The 22377-nt window shown below is 39.8% G+C and overlaps 1 protein-coding gene across 1 annotated transcript in view; it reads right to left on the reverse strand.

Moving 5' to 3' along the window:
• Positions 1 to 300: 300 nt before the first annotated feature.
• Positions 301 to 22377, reverse strand: part of AVL9 (AVL9 cell migration associated) — a 42961-nt gene continuing 20884 nt past the window's right edge. Inside the window, exons 4-16 of the mRNA XM_086468541.1 lie at positions 22093 to 22164; positions 21256 to 21345; positions 20847 to 20913; positions 20126 to 20166; positions 18999 to 19037; positions 15193 to 15262; positions 13964 to 14511; positions 11004 to 11138; positions 9986 to 10205; positions 5184 to 5301; positions 4203 to 4256; positions 1257 to 1345; positions 301 to 414 (exon numbers count right to left, since the gene is read on the reverse strand). Coding sequence (XP_086324667.1) covers positions 320 to 414; positions 1257 to 1345; positions 4203 to 4256; positions 5184 to 5301; positions 9986 to 10205; positions 11004 to 11138; positions 13964 to 14511; positions 15193 to 15262; positions 18999 to 19037; positions 20126 to 20166; positions 20847 to 20913; positions 21256 to 21345; positions 22093 to 22164 — 1638 coding nt within the window. The 3' untranslated portion in view covers positions 301 to 319. The remainder of the gene's footprint in view (positions 415 to 1256; positions 1346 to 4202; positions 4257 to 5183; positions 5302 to 9985; positions 10206 to 11003; positions 11139 to 13963; positions 14512 to 15192; positions 15263 to 18998; positions 19038 to 20125; positions 20167 to 20846; positions 20914 to 21255; positions 21346 to 22092; positions 22165 to 22377) is intronic.

Consider the following 22377-nt stretch of genomic DNA (forward strand, 5'->3'; position numbering starts at 1 on the left):
TCTAAAGTCAAACACATTAGGCTTGCAAGAAGCCCTGTTTGCTAATATCTTTATAAAGGCTCAGTTTTAAAGAAAAGTAGTCATCTTAAATACAACCAATATACTGCAAATGCCATCCCATTGCATGGAGACACTCACCATTCTTCTATACTTCTAGTGAAACCGAATGATAACATTCCATGTCTGCTTGCAAGCAACATATATCTTGTTTTGGTCCTGGGTAGTTAATCTCCACTCCTATTGTTTTGGAGCAGTCTTTTTACAGCTCAGAGAAAGCATTGCACCTGAAATATTTAGCAGCATTGTGCAAACCCCTCATTTAGTCCCCGAGGCTTTGGGTTGACTGCGTAAAAGTGGAAAACCATGATGACATAGCTGATTTTGCACTTGTGAAGGCTCCTCCAACTGACTGACCTGCATTACAAAACAAAAGCAAGTCAATAGTGTAGTGTTATCATTACCAAGCTACTACAAAGAAATATATATTAAAAAAAATCAAAAAATCACACGATCGGTTGTCCAATTTGGGATTTAAAATTCAAGTCCAGAGTCTATATCACGAAACATTTGAAGAACTTGAACACAGCCGCTCAGGAGAAATGCCCTATGTTGCCCTTTGCCCTGGAAGGCTTGTTAGGCTGCAGGCCGAAAGACGCTCCTTGCCAGAGTAGGAAGGCTCCAATGGAATAAAAGAGGAAGCTCAACAATTTTTGGCAAAGCTGCTGCAGAACAACTATCAGATTCTTCAACAGGTAAACTCACATTCTCTGGCACTGCAAGATGCCAAAGCAATGTTGCCCCTGTTCAAGTGCAATAAGTGTTTTTCCAGAAAATGACAAACTATTGCAAAACCTGCAGAAACTGACACAAGGTCTTCGTCCGATTTCAACCAGCTCTGGATAGTTTCCGTCAAAGTGATATACAAATGAGAATAGCTCAGTGCAGAAGGCAGTGTTGTGGTCAAAGCTTTTCCAGTTTCCATGAAAGCTTTTACCTGAACATCTCTTTCCATGTTCATCTCCAGCCCACAGTGGAAAAGGAATTCACACTAATTTATTTGTCTAGCTGCTTCTCCTTCCACTACTACACAATATACAGGGCCTCAATCAGCAGCTTTACCCCTCAAAATGCTGCTCTGCTTTGTATGTCTGTTATAAGGTATATTTGGATTAAAACAAAATGTAACTGAGACATAGGATGCTTCTCCAAAAAAAGATATGGCTTAGATGCAAGCTAGTTTTAAATAAATCTCTTACCTACAGCTTTTCCTGTTTGTACAACATTTCGGCTAGTAGAAACCATCACATTTCCAATCTTCTTTCCACGTTCACTGTTCTGCACAGAGCTAAACAAGAGAGATACTGAAGACTGTTAATTGACTGACCCCTTATTACTTCCAGGCGTAAGTAAAATACATAGTTAAAATACATATCACTACACACAGATCTACATAGCATACATACATACAGGTTATATATATATATATATATAAAATATCTTTTTATATATATATATGGGATCAAGCCCATAATTCCTGCATTCATCTTATCCACATAGATCAGTTAAGGCAAGCTTCTCAGAGGAAGAAAAGATACTGCCAGCAAGACAGGAATCAAAACACTCAATGGTTCATTCTTATACAACACACTTTATACCTTTCCTAAATGTTTACCAAAATGCATTTATACTCTAAATTAAAGTCAGATTTGCAATAGTTTTGAGAAGTTTTACCCCTAATACATAAACTTTAAACAAAACAATGTTACAGATCAGTCATTCTTTTTTCTAAATAACGTTTACTTTGCATCTTGCTCCAAGATTCAATAATTAAATGATCAAGTACAGTTTACACCCATGCTTTTGTTAAAGAAATGCAAAAAGATGACAGACACTATCATAATTTAGAAAGAAAAACAGAAAAGCAATCAGTTCTATTGCACAAGTGTTATCACTTGAAAATAATCTCATTCAGTTTTATATTGTAACATTCAACTCCACATTTCAGGCCTTGCAAACTCATTTACATAAAACTTAACACCACAGCATGCCACATTCTTTTCCCACTTTCAAAATCTTCAGTGTAGATGCAAAAATCAGAAAGAATAGAGTACACCAAGAACAAGTTTAGGCTCAGTTTACAAATGTAAGTCATTTTGATGAGTATCTGGATAGCAAAGTCACACCTGGAGCACTGTGGTAAAAATATTTATTACTAGAGAGACACTAAGAACTACTGGTCCTTTTACATTGATTTCAGGCTATTCAGAAGAGTTAGTATCTCCCCTTTCAAACACAAAAATAGGGCAAGTAAAAGATTATAGACACCTCCACATCTTTCAAATTAAGCCCTTCTACAAAGACCATCTATTAATAAGAGCTGCTATCACCATGCACCTTATTGAAGGCAATTACCTTGAGAAAAATCTTGATTCATTTGCATTCTCAATCGCCATCAGGGAAATTTAATCTGTCATTGGTCAGCAAAGGCAACAAAAAGATTCAGCAGGCTGAAGTCTGAACCTTTTTATTCCTCAAGCTATTCTTCTATCTTAGCATGTGTTTTAGGTTTACTCAGTGTACCAAAAATAATGGTCTACAGTCAAGGCAGGTGCAGAATCATCAGTGCATAAGTATTGCTGATTTACAAGCGTCTTAAAGAACCAATCCCCGATGTTTTATGGTCAACATTGCTAAGTGAGAAAACAATCTGTCTTGCTTCATGCATAAACAAGAAGGGACAGTCAACTGCAACTCCAAAACTGAATTCTGGCTTCAGTTAGAGCAGAACAGCTATGGGAATCACAGAATGTTAGGGGTTGGAAGGGACTTCAAAAGATCATCTAGTCCAACCCCCCTGCCAAAGCAGGACCACCTAGAGTAGATCACACAGGAACACATCCAGGTGGGTTTTGAATGTCTCCACAGAAGGAGACTCCACAACCTCCCTGGGCAGCCTGTTCCAGTGCTCTGCCACCCTCACAGTGAAAAAGTTTTCCCTTATGTTAACATGGAACCTCCTATGCTCCAGCTTGCACCCGTTCCCCCTTGTCCTGTCATTGGCCATCACCAAGAAAAGCCTGGCTCCATCTCCTGACACCCACCCTTTATGTATTTATAAACATTAATGAGGTCACCCCTCAGTCTCCTCCAGCTCCCTCAGCCTTTCACCATAAGGAAGGTGTTCCACCCCCTTAACCATCTTTGTGGCTCTGCACTGGACTCTTTCAAGCAGTTCCCTGTCCTTCTTGAACTGAGGGGCCCAGAACTGGACACACTATTCCAGATGGGGTCCCACCAGGGCAGAGTAGAGGGGGAGGAAAACATCTCTTGACCTACTGACCACACTCCTTCTAATACACCCCAGGATGCCATTGGCCTTCTTGGCCACGAGGGCACATTGCTGGCTCATGGTCATCCTGCTGTCCACCAGGACCCCCAGGTCCCTTTCCACTACGCTACTCTCTAACAGCTCAGTCCCCAGCCTATACTGGTACACAGGGTGGTTCTTTCTGAGATGCAAGACTCTACACTTGCCCTTGTTGTATTTCATTACATTTCTCCCCGCCCAGCTCTCCAGCCTGTCCAGGTCTCTTTGAATGGCAGCACAGCCTTCTGGTGTGTCAGCCACTTCTCCCGCAATAACAAGCACCACTGAGTTTTAGAACTGAATACTACAGGTAAGAGCTGAGACCAACTTAAAGTTCAGTTGAGTGTGGTGCAATAAGAGATTACGTAAAACTCCTTTTGAACTTCTAAATTGGAGAAACTGAACCACATCTCAGTATAGACACAATGAACTTCAGGAGGTTTAGAACAATGCTGTATTAAAACCCAGCTAATTAAAAACAAAAGATGTTTTCTCCTAAAAATGAGACATAAAGTCAATATAAAACACTGATGAAAGTTTTAACAGCTTTAGTTTAAAATTTAAAACTATACAAAACTCTTATAATTGCATTGCAAAAAACCAGGGCTCTTATGTCAACACAAAATAGCGCATTAGCACTGGTTTTTCCTATTTCAGGCAAATGTTCCATCTTTAGCCGTGGTGACGTTTTGCAAGAGAACATTGAGTATAGTTTCATGTACATGGCAAATTTAAATCATTATTTTGTTTAGTTCATCATAGCAACAGTTATAAATATTTGACCACACTTTAAAAAAAAAAAATTAAAAAAAAAATCAAAGTACTATATACTTACTGTGATAATCTTAACTTAACATCTGATACAGAGTACTGTCCCTGGAACGGGTGGCTAGAAGAGAAGGAAAAACACAAGAAAACATTAAGTATTTAGTTTTTCACAATCAATCTGTATCACACAATTAGTAGTTGTACTCCTTTCTGTGGCTTATCAAAAAAAAAAAAAAAAGATCTTTTGTAGATATACTACTGTAGCGCTTTACTGAAGGCTAGGTCCCAGTGACTGTTCAAACTTAGATTTCTTACGAACTACCTCTAAGGTGCCTTCTATTTACAGATATTAACAATCTTTTCGCCCTAAGGCAGAGGCATCTCCTTCTGGCAACACAGAGCAAATAAAAAAAAAGAAAAAAGGTCCCTTAAGTAAACCAACAGAGCTTTGTAGGTCTGAAGAAAAGCCTTCTTCAGAGTACAGCAGCTGACAAAGCAAAAGCAAACAAAACTCCCTGCAGTACAGTAACAACCCATGCCAAACAAAACACACGCACAGCCAACAGTGTTACCAAATCTGGCATCATCTAATCTTGGAGTGAAAATACACATAAAACAATAATCCAAAGTACAGAGGATACAACATAAAACAGCCAGCTCCCCTCCATCCCCATCAATGACGACCCTGGACACAGCTATTCCCTGGATGCCTGGAAGCAATTAATAAAAAGTAGAACCATCTGAGGACAATTCCTGAGGAATGACAAAACTTGCTATAGCTGGGGACAGCCAACAATCAACTTGTTCAAGTTCCACTGCTCCTGACGCTTGATATATTTTCCTTTATAAAACTATCGCCCAGAATTACAGTAAGGTACAAGAACAGAAATATTTGGTTTCTGTGCTTACAGAATAGAGCCCCAAAGTTTCACCCTCAGGGCTTTATAGCAGGAACAAGGAGAACACTGTATTTCTACAGAATGGTGTGCCTGACTATGCACACTAGGAGCAACCCATGTTAAATGCTAACAAAAAAACGTTTCCTTACCTAGAATTTACCTCTGCAAGAGCTGGATGCTTGTTGCTATTCCATACTCTGTAGTTGTGGGTATTTTTCCAGGCTGCTACAAATGCTGTTCCGAAGTCTGACAAAGTCTTTTCATTGTCTGATAAATTAAAATAAAGATGAGAATTTGCAGCAACTCATTAGAGATGTAATACAAGACAAGTTACTTTTTTTCTTTTAAAGAAAAAAAAAATATTAAGTTTTCCAGGCTCTTATCGAAGACTATTAAAACTCTAGTACTAAGAACTGGGCACTTCAAAAATGTTTTATTTTCATTTTAAAGTGTCCCAAATACACAATGCCAGGATAAGAGAAAAAAAAAGCTTAAAAAATTACTTTTCTTATTTTTAATTAATTTATAAAGTTCTAAGTAAAGAGCTCAACTCAGAAGTCATCCAAACACAGGCCTTGACTTACCTCTCTGGGCAAAGAAAGGAAAGGGGAGAGAATGGCCACATAGCAACTAAGAACAAAAGCATTTGCATTCGTCTTGGTCAGATACATTGCGCTTTGCTGTACTATGTTATTCCTCATTCAAATTTAGCAAACCCCAAATCCACTCCAAAACTGCAGTATGAACTACTCTGGAATAAACTTATCATAACAACATACCCTTTAAAACACTGACAAGTATAGGAAATAATTTTAGAGCCAGCCAGTGAAGTAATACGAGTTTCCGGAAACCCCTGACATTTCGTATCAATCAGCTAATCATCATAAAATATTAACTGTCCTGGGTTACAGTGTAAAATGTGCCAAAAGGAAAAAAAAAAAGTATTCTATTACCATCTTCAGGAGCTGTTGAGACCAGGTGGGGCGGTGCTCCCTGCCTCCCCCCTCTGGACTATCTCCTGTTACTGGGCACAACAATGCCTTATAGCCTGACCCATCGATAACTCGCTCCTGGGCTATCTCCTGTTAATGGCCCATCAAGGAACTGCCTCACGACTCCCCATCCCATTGTGAGATGCTCCGCCCGGGGGGAAGGAGCCAAGCAGTCCATGCTAAATAAAAACTGAGATCTCGAACACCCTAGCAGCCTTCTTCCACTGGATTCCCAGAGGAGTTTTTCCCCCCCACTGGAGTTCCAGAGGACAAGAGCTACCTACCTACCACTGGACCTTCGGAGGAAGACCAGACCCCTTTACAAGATCGCTGCTTCCACAGAACTACACCCATCACTTCAGGAGGACTGCAGCCAGCATCTGATCGGACTGCTACTGCCACCCTAACAGGGTGTCAGGTTGTATTTCTGACTCTGTCAGTGTAAACCAGTGGGTTGTTTGGGTTTTTTTCCTTGCCTTGTGTTATATATATATATTAGTAAAGAACTGTTATTCCTATTCCCCATATCTTTGCCTGAAGGCCCGTTAATTTCAAAATTATAATAATTTGGAGGGAAGGGGGTTGCATTTTCCATTTCAAGGGAGGCTCCTGCCTTCCTCCACAGACACCTGTCTTTCAAACCAAGACATAACGTTGTCAAAGAACTTAGCATCTTCCAGACTTTAAAATCAAGTTCTCAATCCCATGCTTTCTCACAAATACCACAGAACAAGATCTTAATTAGTTAACTGATGTGAATAGAGAATAATCACGATGAGAATAAAGTTAACAAGGTCAGTGCTGGGCAAACTAAACATTTTCCACAAGCAAAACAGTGATTCTTTTAGTTATATTTGTGCACAAAAGGTTGGAACACAGAGAATTCCCTCTGAGTTAAGACAAAAAATGTTGAGATCCAGAAAACAAGCTTATAAAGCCTCTAGATGACACTTTTCACTTATGTGAATCCTTACTTAAGACCATGGCAGTAAGGGAAAAAACCAGATGGAACAGGCTAGTAAAACTTCCCAAAGACAGCCACCTAACTTCATGTCTCCTTGAATCCAGTTAGTTCCCCAAAATTAACTTCAGGTTGCAGTAGAGTCTGTAAGATGCTCAGGTTTGTAAAAGTCTCATCATATATGGGGTTGCAGGTACTTCTACTTATGAGGAAAGCTTAATTAAATCAAGGAGGAGGAGACAGTCAAAGAATCATAGAATCATTTAGGTTGGAAACGATCAAGTCCAACAGTTAACCCAGCACTGCCAAGTCCACCAGTAAACCATGTCCCTAAGCACCACAAGCAGGAACTGCTATGACTTATTTTGTACTCTTCTTAGGGCTGTGCTTTATTTTAGGAGGGTTAGCAGTTGCTTCAATCCTTTGCCATACTATGGGGTGGTTGGGTTAGTGTTGGGGTCTGTTGCAGGGTGTGGGTGGTTATTAAGCTTGGGAGTTTTCTTTGTGTCATTGGTGTTCTTTATGGTTTATCTGGGGGGAATGTTGGTTGTTTTTTTTTATTCTGTACCTTTAGCAGCAGAGGTGTTTCTGGAGGCCTGAGGGGACTGGAGTGTTTTGGGGTAAGCTGCGGGTTTTATTTTGGTGCTTGTTATTGGGGTGGTGGTTGGAGGTTTTGTTGAGTGTTGAAAGCTGGGGTAGTTACTGTTGATGGGGAGGGTATGTCTACAGGTCTTTTACATGCCTTCAGGGATGGCAACTCCACCACTTCCCAGGGCAGCCTTTTCCAATGCTTGAGAACCCCTTTAGGAAAAATTTCTTTCACCAATGTCTAATCCAAACCTCCCCTGGCACAAGTTGAGGCCATTTCCTCTTGTCCTGTCACTTGTTACTTGGGAGAAGAGACTGACCCCCACCTCACTGCAGCCTCCTTTCAGGTAGTTGCAGAGAGCGATAAGGTCTCCCCTCAGCCTCCTCTTCTCCAGACTAAACAACCCCAGTTCCCTCAGCCGCTGCCCCTAAGACCTTCTCTGGACATGCTCCAGCACCTCAGTGCCTGTCTTGCAGTGAGGGGCCCAAAACTGCACACAGCATTTGAGGTGCAGCCTCACCAGTGCAGAGTACAGGGGCAGGACCACTCCCCTGTATTTCTGCTGGCCACACTATTTCTGATACAGGTCAGGGTGCCATTGGCCTTCTTGGCCACCTGGGCACATTGCCGGCTCACGTTCAGCCGGCTGTTGACCAATATCTCCAGGTCTGGTCTGCCAGGCAGTTTTCCAACCTGTAGCGCTGCATGGGGTGGTTGTGACCCAAGGGCAGGACTCAGCACTTGGCCTTGTTGAACCTCATACAATTTGCCTCAGCCCATCGATCCAGCCTGTCCAGATCCCTCCGCAGAGCCTTCCTACCCTCAAGCAGATCAATGCTCCTACCCAACTTGGTGTTGTCTGCACTCGATCCCCTCATCCAGATCATTAATAAAGCTATTAAACAGAACTGGCCCCAATACTGAGCCCTGGTGAACACCACTGGTGACTGGCCACCAACTGGATTGAACTCCATTCACTACCACTCTTAGGGCCCGGCCAGCCAGCCAGTTTTTCTACCCAGTGAAGAGTATGCCTGTCCAAGCCATGAGCAGCCAGTTTCTCCAGGAGAATGTGGTGGGAAATGGTGTCAAAGGCTTTACTAAAGTCCAGGTAAACAGCATCCACAGCCTTTCCCTCATCCACTGAGTGGTTTACCTTGTCATAGAAGGAGATCTCAGGTTAGTCAGCAGGACTTGCCTTTCATAAACCCGTGCTGACTGGGACTGATCACCTGGTTGTCCTACACATGCCACCTGATGGCACCCAAGACGATCTCCTCCATTACCTTCCCCAGCACTGAGGTCAGACTGACAGACCTGTAGTTACCCAGATCCTCCTTCCAGCCCTACTTGTAGAAGAGTGTCACATTTGCTAACCTCCAGTCAACTGGGACCTCCCCAGTTAGCCGGGACTGCCGGTAAATGATGGAAAGTGGCTTAGTGAGCACTTCTGCCAGCTCCCTCAGTACCCTTGGGTGGATGCCATCCAGTCCCATCGACTTGTGTGTGTGTCTAAGCGATGTAGCAGGTCACTAACCATTTCCCCTCGGATTATGGGTGCTTCATTCTGCTTCCTGTCTTCCAGCTCAGCAGCTGGGTACCTGGAGAACTACTGGCCTTACTGTTAAAGGCTGAGGCAAAGAAGACACTAAGTACCTCAGCCTTTGTCACTGTTTCCCCCTGCATCCAATAAAGGACGGAGATTCTCCTTAGCCCTCCTTTTGTTGCTAATGTATTTATAGAAACATTTTTTATCATCTTTTATGGCAGTAGCCAGATGAAGTTCTAGCTGGGCTCTGGCCCTTCTAATTTTCTCCCTGCATAACCTCACGATATCCTTGTAGTTCCCTCCTGAGCGGCCTGCCCCTTCTTCCAAAGGTCGTAAACTCTTCTTTATTTTCCTGAGTTCCAGCCAAAGCTCTCTGTTCAGCCAGGCTGGTTGTCTTCCCTGCCATCTCATCTTTCAGCACATCGCAACATCCTGCTCCTGAGCCTTTAACGCTTCCTTCTTGAGGGATGTCCAGCCTCCCTGGACTCCTTTGCCCTCCAGGACTGCCTCCCAAGGGACTCTGTCAACCAGGCTCCTAAACAGGCCAAAGTCTGCCCTCTGGAAGTCCAAGGTGGCAGCTCTGCTGAATCCCCTCCTTACCTCTCTGAGAATCAAAAACTCTATCATTTCATGATCGCTATGCCCAAGACGGCCTCCAACCACCACATCACCCACAAGAAGAAAGTGTCTGCAAGGCTGTGAAGTAAGAATAACAAGGATAGCCAAGGACAACCAAAAAAGCAGTCTAAAATGAAACATTAGACAGAGGAAGATCCAGTGATAGGCCACATGTTTAACACAGAGCAAATGCTTACTACATCCACCCACGTCTCAGTCCCCAGACAAGTTATCTATTCTACCTGGTTGCAGCACAGCAGCAAGCAGTGCATGAAGATAAGCACTGAACTGAGCCCTGATCCACTCGTCTCCTCCTTCCCATCCAGTGCCATCAAGGAAAACATCATCTCTGTTCTCAGTTACGTGCTTCACCAAGTAATCTGCAAATCTCAGGTCAGCAGTTGTTGGGTTCAGGATCTTACGGAGCTCTGGATCGTGGATTTGTACATGAGCATCTTCTATCTGTTTGAAATAATTCCAAGGGTACATATTTATCTAAATAAATGTATGTTGCTATCTAAATCAAAACCCACGGTCCCCCAAAATATCAAGAAGAAACAAATGGCCAAAGAAATAACAAATTAACTGTTCTCAGGAAGTCAGCTACTGCTCTGATATAACCAGAATCTGATCATCTTCCTGGCGTATAGTAAAAACTGCTTATTTGACAGGATTTGGCAGGGCAAGTTTGGTGTTCACATGTATTTTCCTAGAGGCTCTCTACTTATCACTTTGATTTATTAAGTTGGTTACCCATATGGAGCTACCTTAGGTTACCAAATGCTGATTATAGAGTTGTATCTATTTGCTAGAACTGACACAGTGTCTTCTTAAATATTACTTTTAACTTCTATTGACTTCGTTCTGATTTAGTCAAGCAATGTGCTTTATTATCCAACTGTACCTATTTCTCAGCTGCAAGCACTTATTTGTGAAGATCTTATTACAAAGTCATGAAAAAGCCCATTACATGAGAAGTTACACCAGCAAAAATTATAAATTTAGAAGTGCCCTACAAATTCAAATATTGGATATAAGAATATACAAACCCCCATGTATTAGTTTTGCACAGCTTATCTAACCCTGTCGTAACGAATGATACAAATTTAACAAGCTTCTGCATTAAAGAATGTATTTCATAGGGAAGTAATTCAGAATTTGGGCATAAATGTGAAACTTTAAAGCTATATTTAAAATGCAACCTCTACTCCCCCCCACTCCCCTCTCTTGTTCAAAAAGTTCAAATGCAAAGATTCATACTTCCACGATTGCATCACTCAGATGTTTCTGCTGACGGAATAGGATATTGGTGGCTCCCGCAACAAAGCCGCGGACTGTTACATCTGACAGGAGATGATGCTGCTGCAGTGCCATGTATGGCAAACAAAGGTACCCCTAAAGTAACAGAGATATTTAGAGGATTAACATTAGGTCAGAAAAAAAATAATTGTCTGTATTCAGAGCTTTTCCTAATAAAAGCCAGTACATTCCATCCGGAACGAAGCTTAGTTATTACCATTTCAGCCATGATTATCTATTGTTTTGCTACATTACATCTGCAAAGCAAAGCAACCAGATTCCACATGAATTCAGTTTTTCAAGAGGTAGTGTTGCCTTTCAGTCTCAGGACTGAAACTGAAACACAATGCAAAGGACACGAATCAAACGTGCTTACAAGGTAACAGAATAAGCAGTTTAAACAAGAGTGAGGTCTCGGGTCAGTTCAGAGACAAGTAGTCAGTGGAGATACTCATCTCTCCTCCTGTGTACCATGACATCTTCTGGTAGTGCTAAGACACATAATGTAGGGAAGCTACAGACTGCTAGCCACATTTTGTAGGTCGAGACTTCCAGGCTCCAGAGATAGCAATCAATTTTTGATAAGCACATGCATGCCTGCGTTAAAGAGCAGGACAGAAAGCAATACGCTGTGCTTTTTAGCCACTCCATGCTTGTGTTAATCTAGTATCCTACACGCCAATTTAAAAAGCCCAAACATTTTGAGAAAAGGCTTTGAGGTAAGTCATTGAGAGATCATTGAGAAGCAGCTGCAGGTATTGTAATTTTCTTTTTAAATATAGGATCAACATAGCCGTGAAGTCTAATACTGAAGTCTAATTCCAGCTTTTCAGTTGCATAAAGCACAAAGCAATTTATTCACTAGTAGAACCCCAGAAGGCTGACGGCGTACTGGACAGAAACAAAGAGCACATGCACTTTATCACACAGTGGATGGTAACTGGAAACATATGGAAGAAAGCAGCACAACTATTCCCTTTTGTTGTATCAGACACAGGGATGGCCTTTCCAGATGACAAGCACTTATCAGCTGAAAACAAACAGCCTGCGTCAAAGGAACAACGGTGCTTTGAGAGGAATCACAAACCTAAAATGGAAAATTTTCAAAAAATGTGGCTTAAGAAGCTGGCGAAGGAAGGTTTAATTACTGTACACTCAAGTAGCAGTCTTGGAAATCTTTCACTATTTGAAGTATTAAGTGTCAGTTCCCAAATTCACATTTGACTGTAAGTATAACAACTTTTACTTTCATGAACGTGTTCCATTCTTTTTAAAAGAATGCAAGTGAAATGAGTATTATATCTTACAGAACTGGTACTAAAGAAACAAGTATCACAATCTATTTTTCCTTATGCTCAGGTGTACTTAGATAAAGTATTATGCCATCTGGCAGAATCTCCTCCCATTCAAAACTGTCATATTTATTAGTCTTTCCAAGGCATGGCATAAAACAAGCCAGAGATGAGAACTCTAAAAGAGGTTTAAACTTTCCAGCAAGTGGTTAAACTGTAACTTCGAGTCACATTTTTCTGAGAACGTGAGAGATGCAAAGCCTTTTCTGCTTTAATTACATTGGATGAACTTAAGTGAAGAGTGCCTTTGTGGAACAGAAGGTAAACTTGTAGAAACTGTCAACTTCCTTAAAATTTGCTTACTACTCCATTTTACAAGCTTAGTAGCAAACTAAGTTTGCACTCGTAGGTCCCCTTCCCTTACCAGTTTTCTTTTTGCTTTCAGTCTAGTATTTTTAACAGAACTAGGTTAAATACAATTTACAGGCTTTTCATCAGACAGACCATAAGGACAAACCCCAGACTGCAGACCTTTGTTGAAAAAGCATTTCTAACAGTGATGTGAGGCAATAGAGGGCAATGACATTTGAGCTGCTCACTTGGGCCCAGGTAGCATGCCACGTTCAATGAAGGTTACTGGAGAAGCTCAAACACAATCACCAAATATAATGTTCTGCAAGGAAACGCAAGTAAGCACCTTCAAAGGAAGAAACACCACTTTGAACCTCATCAGCTTGAGGAAATAAATCTGAATCTTCTACTTTCTGGGCAGATTCTCATCTAAAAGATTTTTACATTAAAACAAAACAATGTATTACATCACTTCTTTTACTGACATAAATTATCTTTAAAAGGGATGCATTTTTCCTGGTTTTATAGGGAACCAGCCCTAGTAAATGTATTGCTTGTTATCTGACAATGCCCATCACAGTCCTTAGAGAGACTCTGGAATACCTGGAGTTCAGTTAAGCATCAGCGCAATCTTAAAATTCACCAGCTCAGCACCATGCACAAGGAAAAAGCCACAGACAACCAGGAAAAGTCATTGTGTAAAGAAGGGTGACATTATATATATATATTTATATTTTTTTTGTGTATCTATATACACACACTTATATACACATTTTGTGCATATATACAAAAACACACATTTATAAATACATATATATATATAAAAATTGAGAGGAAAACACAGGCTTCGGTGTCAGCTAAGATATAGTTTTCAGAATCAGTATAATAGATTAAGGTATCTAAACACTCCTGAAGTACTCTGATCTTGCCCCATATAGGTTACATCAACAATTCTTCAGAGTGAAAGAAAATAGTACTTACTGATACATATCACTTGTTAACCACAGTGGGGCTACAGGTTACCATCACGCAGAATTGCAAACAGTAGGTAAGCGTACACACAAAAGAAAAACGGAATGCACGTGTGCATGCGCACACCCCTCAGACGTGCACTTACACTTTCCACCTGCCTAGGAACACAGACACATACCAGAGACCGCGCTTATGTGACTTGTATTACCCTACTGTCCCTTTGGAGCTGGGTAACCAAAATTATTAGCCACTTCTGAAAAACAGGCGTCTTTATGAGTTACCAGGTAACACAAACAACATGCTTACCTTTGTAAAAATAGCCAACGGCATACCGTACTGGTCCTCTTCCAACCCAGATATCAGTCCTGGAACAAGCACCGCATGTCCTGTATTTGCTTGGGGCTGCACAGTGATTGGAAGGCTTTCTGATTTCATGCCTTTTCTCAGAAGATTTTCAGCTGCTTCTGATGCTGTATTTTCACGTTCTCCTTCTTTCAAATTAGACTCCTCCAAAATGCTAGGATCCAAGGTCTCCCAGTCACTTTCAGAGGATGCTGGAGAAGTGCGGGAAGGAACTTTCAAGCGCTGCACAGTACCATTGGAGGACTGAGCTCCATTGCAAGTCTTCTCTGACTGGGAGAAAGGCACATTTGCTTTTTGATCTTCCAGTGAATGGTTTCCTGCCATCTTGCTGCCTCCTTTTCCCATTCCTAAGTTTGCATCTGAAGTATCAGCAGCAGACACAGAAACATAGCCATCTAATCGCGGTGTGTTTTCCTGCAAGCCAGCATCCTCTGATATGCTCTTTCTTGGTCTATACTGTGAGCAGTCAGTAAGACCATGTTCAATCATACCTGGAAAGCAACAGCACGCATGAATATCAGCATCTCAATTGACATTTAAGTGACTTTTGTTAAAGAAAATGAACAATGCTCTTTTAAAAAACATGATTTTCATTTTGCAAAACACTATTTGGGGGGGAGGGGTGTTAAAAAAAAAAAACCACAACCAAAAAACCACAAACCCCACACTTTCTCACCTAAAGAATCTGCCCAAATTTTTTTTTTGCTTTGAGAAGACCAGTTAGAAGCTAAGAACTAGCAAGGTTAGGGGGTTTTGGTTTTGTTTGGGTTTTTTTTCTTTTTTTCTTTTCTTTTTTTTTTTTTTTTTTTTAAGGAGCACATAAGGAAGGAAGACAGAGGTTTGTATTTTTGTTTTTTTTTTGTTTTTTTTTTTTTTTTTAAGGAACTCAACAGGAATGCGTGACTTATTCAGGGTCCCATCTATGATACCCACAGACAAGACGAAGATGCAGTGGCTCTGATTAAGCACAAGAAACAACCCATAGAGTGCAAGTAGTAAGTACTAGGAGACATGCACATAGTACATGGGTGTGCATATAAGTCATCCATTTTTCAGGCAACAAACCAACGTAACTCTGTTGTCACATAAGCTGTTTTCCAAATGAAACAGCATAGTCAGTCTCAGTTATCACCAAAAAGTATATAAAAAGATGTAGAAACTTCTCTTCTTACCAGGAAAGAGTGACAGGACAGTCATCAGAGCTCCTACCAATCTATTTACTGGAGAAATATAAAACAGCACCTGGTGGCAGAAGGGGGTGGGGTGGGGAGGTGGGTAGGGGAAAACAGCATGCAAGAGAGGAAAGGGGAAATTAGGGAGGAGAGAGTGAGAAAAATAAAATTACACTTCAGCATGACAAAGATAGACAGATCACATGCAAACTATTCAAGGCATTGCATTTTATGTTATTTTAGAAAGTTTGCTTACCCACAAAAGCTCTTACAACAGTTCAAGGTAAATGTTTAAATATGGCTATTGTATCCTTGTATTTTATATTTGTAATATGTATGTTTTTATATATATACACATGTATGTAATATATACTTGCCAATCATTCAGATTTTTCTGCCAGTTGTTCAGATTTTTTTTCCCAAAAATGTCAGTAACTGAATGACTGACAGAAAAAAGTTCCTCCTGGCACACCACACAAATTCTTGTCCATTTGTAGTACATTAAAATCTCTCTTATAAACCAGAGGCCAAATAATCTCCATTCTGAATAATCAGAATTCTGACAAAAACCCATGCAAAAACATCTAAGAATATATATTAGAGATATGTACATAAATGAAAAACAGGATAAATGCAGCATGCATTTATTACAGGTATCTTCCTGTGATTAAAAAAAGATCTTTTTGGAAACAGAAGACATGGCTGATACTAACTTTGGTAAAGCACTTAAGGCGTAACATAGGAAAAGAGAATCTCCTTAATTAAATCAGAGAGATTTGGATTAGTAAATTAGTTAGGAATTCAAAAGTGGGTGTCAAAGGCTAGCAATGAAAGAAGAAGCACGAGGCAGCCTGAATATTACTACTGAAAACAGGCCTTCAGGGGGAGGAAAGGCAAAAAAAAAAACCCAAACAACAAATAAAACCAAACAATCCAAAACCGAACACCCCTACAAAAGTCAAATTTGTTTAACAATGCAATTTTTATATCCTCAGGCAGCACAATACTAGTAAAAAATACATGAGCATTACAAGAAATCAACAATGCAAAAGCAATACAGAATTATCTAACTTGATGACTTTGCAGGCCAGTTTAATAGGTATATGATGAAATTAAAAGTGCAAGTTTGTAGACTCAGACTTAATAAAAGCCTTCTGCTGTAAGCTAGGAAGACACTTCAAAAGTGACTGATGAATAACAACTCATGTTCTGATGGCAGAATTTGCAAGCCCACAAGCTAGTGAATTGATGGAACCGAGACAAAGACCTGTGCAGTACTAACCCCTACCAAATGCTGTTTAATAGTACCTCAGCTAGAAATAGATTATGTCTATTATCTCGTACAATTTTACTTTTTTCTGGGTTCAAGATAGGTGAATTCAAATTGCAACAGCCACAGAAAAAGTGTGACGAGAAAAACAGGCAGCTGATCTGAGGAAAGAATTTTGGCTAACTCCAATGGCAATAGGAGTCTACCTTCTTTTAAGATGCTGCTCTATAGCGCAGGTCTGAAAGATGCATGATATAATAGCAACGAACTACAGCAGAAATACCCCTACAGGTTTAGATTCTCAGATGCCATGTATTTCTAGCCAAACTTATTTTTAAGCCTAGAGGAATAATTAAGCCTATAAAGAAGTACCTTGTTTTTCCAGAAATCTATTCCAATCTACATTTTTGTTTGCATATACCACTTACTTAAGCAGAGTACTTTTCCACATTTGTTCCATCAAGTCACTCAGACATCTTTCCGTCGATATGGGTGCACACTTCCGTACCCCTCCCAACCCTGTTATATGGCCTACAACATTTATATCAGCAAACTGGGTGGTCTGGGCAGCAGAAAGCCAAATGATCACCATCTGGAAGTAGTCTTCCAGCCTAATAACAGCTGAGATGTGAAAAAAATTCCTTTAGCCTGTGGAAAGTCATCAAGCAAATTACTAAGGATTAAAGGAAATCGGTCTGTGGCATTCAGGCACTTTTCAGCTCAAGGAAAACTGGCATTACTAGTGGCTTCTTGCATGTTATATTTAAGGTCTTTGAACGTACAGATTCCCACAGTTATTCAGGAACCTTAACGTCTGCCAGAAAACAGGCAGTGCCAGAGAACCAAATCTCTTCCTTTTGAAACTGCAAGTGTTGTCTTCCTGTTAGAGTTCAGGGAAAACTAGAAACAAAGCAAGCTGCAGGTTTATTCAGTAAGTATCCAGTTATTTTCAAAACAAATGTCATGTGTTTGAGTTGTATGAACACCCTTGGGAAACCCTCCCTGTCTCCTCTTCCTGTGTACTTATGTCTTGTGGTTTGAGCAGCCTCAGAAAAGAACTGTAGCTCAGTAAAGTGTTTTGTTTATATATGTCCAAATGCTGAACTGACCTGATGAAATGCTATCTTAAGTTTTTAAACAGATCAGTAGAGATACTTTACAAAATCTTAACTGCAAAATTTTTTTTCTACTTACAGGTTTTTTTTTAAAAAAAAAAAAGAAAAAAAATCACTGTAGACTTCCCATATGTATTAAGTTACTTTTGGGGAAAAGCTTGCATATCAAGTCTTGATTACATATATTTCTACATGTATACTCCTACATTGTCATAATCATATTTTACTCAAGTATACCTTTTGCATAGTCTTTAATACAGCAATCTGTAGCATATGGCTCTAATGCAGAAACTGCATTGATTCTCATCAATAAACACTTAGAACTGTCAAGGTATAGCTAACTTATAGAACCATGTGACAAGTGCAAAAGCTTCAGAGAAGCTGCTACTTCTATGTTTAAAAGCTGCATTTACTGCTTCACAAAAGATACATAGGCCTTGGATATAGACTTTTTAAAAAAAACACAACTGTTTTGATATCTTAAGTCCAACTGACTTTCCAGTTGCAGCTAACAGGAAATTCTTATATTCCTTCTCAGCACTCCGAAGAAGCTGGGTCTTAACACAGCAGGTTCTCTGAAGAAAAAGTGACATTTGGGAAACTGAAGCAAAACTTTAAAAAAAAATTTAAAAAAGCAAAACAAAAAAGAAATCCCTGCATAAATGCGTCTGGGAGCTAATACATAGTCATTTCACTGGAAGTTCTTGTTCCAGGGTATTAATATAGACACAGACGAAAACAAGTGTATCTACTGTTTCACGTCTGCTTGCGCATTTTGCATATTCCACTTAAACCACTGAGACAGCATTGCTTCTGAGGCAGCAAGATAGCCGAAAGAAAGCTGAGTGTAGAATTCAACTGTTTTTACCAATTTATAATCTGACTTCAGCCTGACCTAACAGATACAGCTCTGCACACTGTATCCTGCAGGTGTCCATGCAATTCAGGTCCAAAGGACACTTCTAGCACCCGTTTCCTTTGGCGTGCCTATCTAAACCCTGAAGCAGACGTTCTATGTACTGAATCCCTGTAAAGCTGTATGCTGCCTTTTAGGTACCAGCACTTCCTATCCGTTCCTTCACACAGGTACCTATTTGCATTATGAACATCCTTTCCTATCTTTTATAATATGTTCAGTTTCTCCACTCACATTTAATCACACTTTACTTACTCTGGCCAGGATAGATATTAGTAAGGCAGAGTGTGGACAGAACAGAAGTGGAGGTAAATTTACACCTTAAACATGCAGCAGTTGCTTTTAGCAATTTATATATGGATGCAAAGTTGTTTATATGACTTCCAATACTTTTATTTTACTTTAATTTGGTTTTTGCTAGTATATTCTACATAACTTCACGTGAAAAAAATTTAAACATTCGCATTTCTATTTCCATTATCTGCCTCAGCCTACAAAACATTACCTTTTTCTCTAGAAGAATCAATTTAAAAAGGATCAAGACCTGAAAAAACACAAAAAGGAAAAACATGGTGAGTGAACCAGTGCCATTTCTCAAAAACACCGTGCAAGCATAATCTCTCATTCAAGAATTCACGTTAATCACCGCCTAACTATCAAATGATGGAATACATTTGGGCCAGTGGAAATCAGTTCCAATATCCTTTCTCCACCTGAGCACTCATTTTAAAATAGCATTTGAGAGGCACAAAAAAACCCTGCACAAACAAGATTTGTGTAATTTGAATCATACAAAGCTTACCAGAAAGAACATGTGTAATTCCAAAATTTTAAAAAACAGTAAATTGCATAAACATAAAGAGTTCTTCCACAGAAATACAGAAAAGAATTCAGCAAAATACCAAGAATAGCATTCACCTAATCTTAGGCATCTAGATTAGAAGTGGGCTGCCCAGACTCTCTACACACAAACAAAAAACACAGACGCTTCTGGGGCATGATTGGCAGACATCTAACGGTAAACAAAAATGAGTTCTACTCCAAAACAATCTACTGAGCAGGTGTAAATACACCATGAAACCCAGATTCTCAAATTTGTTTCCTTGATGCCCCTCAGTTAGTAAGAGATCCTAAACGCTATTTACACCTTAGCTATAGGATACACACCCAATTTCAATAGTCATCAGGAAATAGATGGAGAGGTGCAAGTCCCCTCAGGTTCTATGATGGCAGAAGCTGCAAAAATTACAAGATACAGGGAAAAACGTTCCAAGTTGTGTCTGCAGGGAGTTCAGTAATATTCTTCTATCACATTCATCTGATGAGAAGCAGGAAACAGAAACAAGACCGTAACTGAGATACTACTTACGCTTTGGGACAGGACTAAAGAAATGTCACACAAAGCTAGAAATCTCTATGGAATCCAGCAGACAGACAAAACTTCTCAGTTGGGAAGTTAGGCAGGTATAAGGGGAACAGAAAGCAAGAGGCTGTAATCAGCAGCACTCAGAAAACACTCTTCTTACTCCTAGCTCGGGTATGTCTAGAGAGGTTTTTTCTTCTGTTCCTCACAAAGCATTTTACTCCACAAAATAAGTGCTGTACTTGATATATCTAGCAGAGAATGCCTACCTTGTGTCTGAAGTGAAGAACAAGATCTCGAGGAGACAGACCTGCAGTACCAAAAAGAGAGCAATTATTACAGTTTAATAGCTAGTAGAGATACTAACTTACTTCTTGCCACCATTTTTCAGGGTGAGAGGGACACACAGTACGCATTCTATGTGAACCTGGTTATTTCAATATGGGAACTCATATCAAATTCCTCGTTTTGAGCAGGAGCAAGAGTTAAATCTACAATGGAGACAAATAATGACGTGAATAGTCACACTCCGAGTCACTCCTGTTGGCTGCCGCACAGTGTTATGGAAACACGTGAAGTAAATACTACACTGTGCGTTCAGAAAACACAAGGAAGAGTCAGAATCAAATGGGAGATATCCCAAATAGCAGGTAGACAAAAGCTTGAGCACACCATACCATCAAACAGTTCCATCTAAAAATTAAGAAGGCACTGTTTCCCAAAAGCAGCCAAGCAGTTGCTTGCCAGACTGTTAGGTCAAGAGGTAACATGGCTTTCAACCTACAGTGAACTCCTATTACGAAAGCAACACTACATTTATTTGACAGTTATTTAAATCCATTAATAAAGAAACGCATAATGGAATACTATGCAGGCACACAGACCTCTGGTGCTTAATCTGTTAATGCACATAAACAAATTAGCTCAGGAAGAGAATGTATTGATTAGCGTAACATTATCTCTGCCGCTTGTACAAAAAAAGCCACTTACCAAGATAAACTTGTGATCCTTCTAGCAAAGTACTGCCCAAGGAACTATTCATGTGATCATAAAGTTCCTGTAAAAGTTAGAACAAAGGCAAAAAACCCCAGAAGCTGTCAATGGCACACGGTCACACAAAATCCAGAATAAATAAAGTTCACTTACTCAAGTATTTCAACATTATATTCCAGAAAGAAAGTATAGTTTTACTAATGAAGTAAACACAGATAGAGGCTGACAATCATATTCTTGTATTTCATTATAAATCAGAAAGTTGACCCTCTGTCAGATTAGGATAGTTCACATTCAGTTATTACAAGAGCTGAATAACTGAATGATCTGTGCAAATGGAGTATTTGAGCACTAAACACACTGAAGCCTGTAGCCATATACTGTGTGACCATTACTTAAAAGTTACCTTTAGAATTGAAATTTGTGAGAAGTCTTTTTCTTCAAAATACGCATGTGTAATGAGTTGCAGCTTTGCCTGAAGTAACCCATACAAAGGCTTGAAAGAAAAACAAACACAAAAGCAGGTGAAGAAAACTTACGTAGTCACTCATTTTGAACTTTAATCTCCTCCCATTCCTATTTTGCAATATAGACACTTTATTACACATAGAGTTCATGGAGGTGCAGTCCTCAGTTGCTAACTTGCAGCATCTTTCTCCTCTGCCCATTTTAAATGACGATAATCCTATCTGCTTTCCATGTGCACACACCATACCATCACTGAACATCTTTCTGGAAAAGTACTTTTCTGCTTTAACACTGCTCGTGCAGCTCCAGTAATAGTTCCTTCTTCAGCTTTAAGCACAGAAAGAATTCCTGTTCCCTGCCTGGTGACCAGTAGCTTTTGCCAAATAGGTAGAAATATAAGATGTTTTTTCAAAATAGGAGTTTGCTGTATGTATGACTGTCTTAAAGCCTCGTTTACAGTTATAATAATGGCCAAACTCCTCAATCCTACTACATGAAATAAAGTTAGTAGCACTTAAGAATAATCAAAAGTGCAAATACGTATCCCAGTCCCTGACAAAAGGCAGACACTTTTACAGTTACTCGTACAAGGAGATGCCAATTCAAGGCAGCTCTCTCAAATGCCATAGCTTTCCAATTCAATTTTACTTTAGCATTTTGTTACCCTCTGCAATGATTTAGAGAGAGCTGTTTGGAACCAAGTAAGAACTTGGAAACCAAATAAATTTTAATATCTTATTTGAAAGTGTTTTGGGAGCTAAACAAACATTCTTACCAGCTGACTGAGAACGCAGACACTTTTCTGTACTGTTTCTCGGGTGATGTCTGCTTGTCGTACTTTTAATGCCTAAAAAACAGAAGTATCACAGTATTTTTACCCACATATAATTTCAAAAAGTATTCTTTCATGGGTCTACTTGCTACATATCACTGCCCTATTTAAACAAAATCCTAAAACTGACTGCCTTCAATGGTGGAATACCCAAACCATGCAACAGCATGCCCTTAGCTAGTAAAAATGGTCATAACACCAATATGCCAAGAGTTGTGTTCCCGTCTC

Source organism: Leptosomus discolor, chromosome 7, assembly GCF_034619465.1.
Source record: "Leptosomus discolor isolate bLepDis1 chromosome 7, bLepDis1.hap2, whole genome shotgun sequence".
Lineage (NCBI taxonomy): Eukaryota > Metazoa > Chordata > Aves > Leptosomiformes > Leptosomidae > Leptosomus > Leptosomus discolor.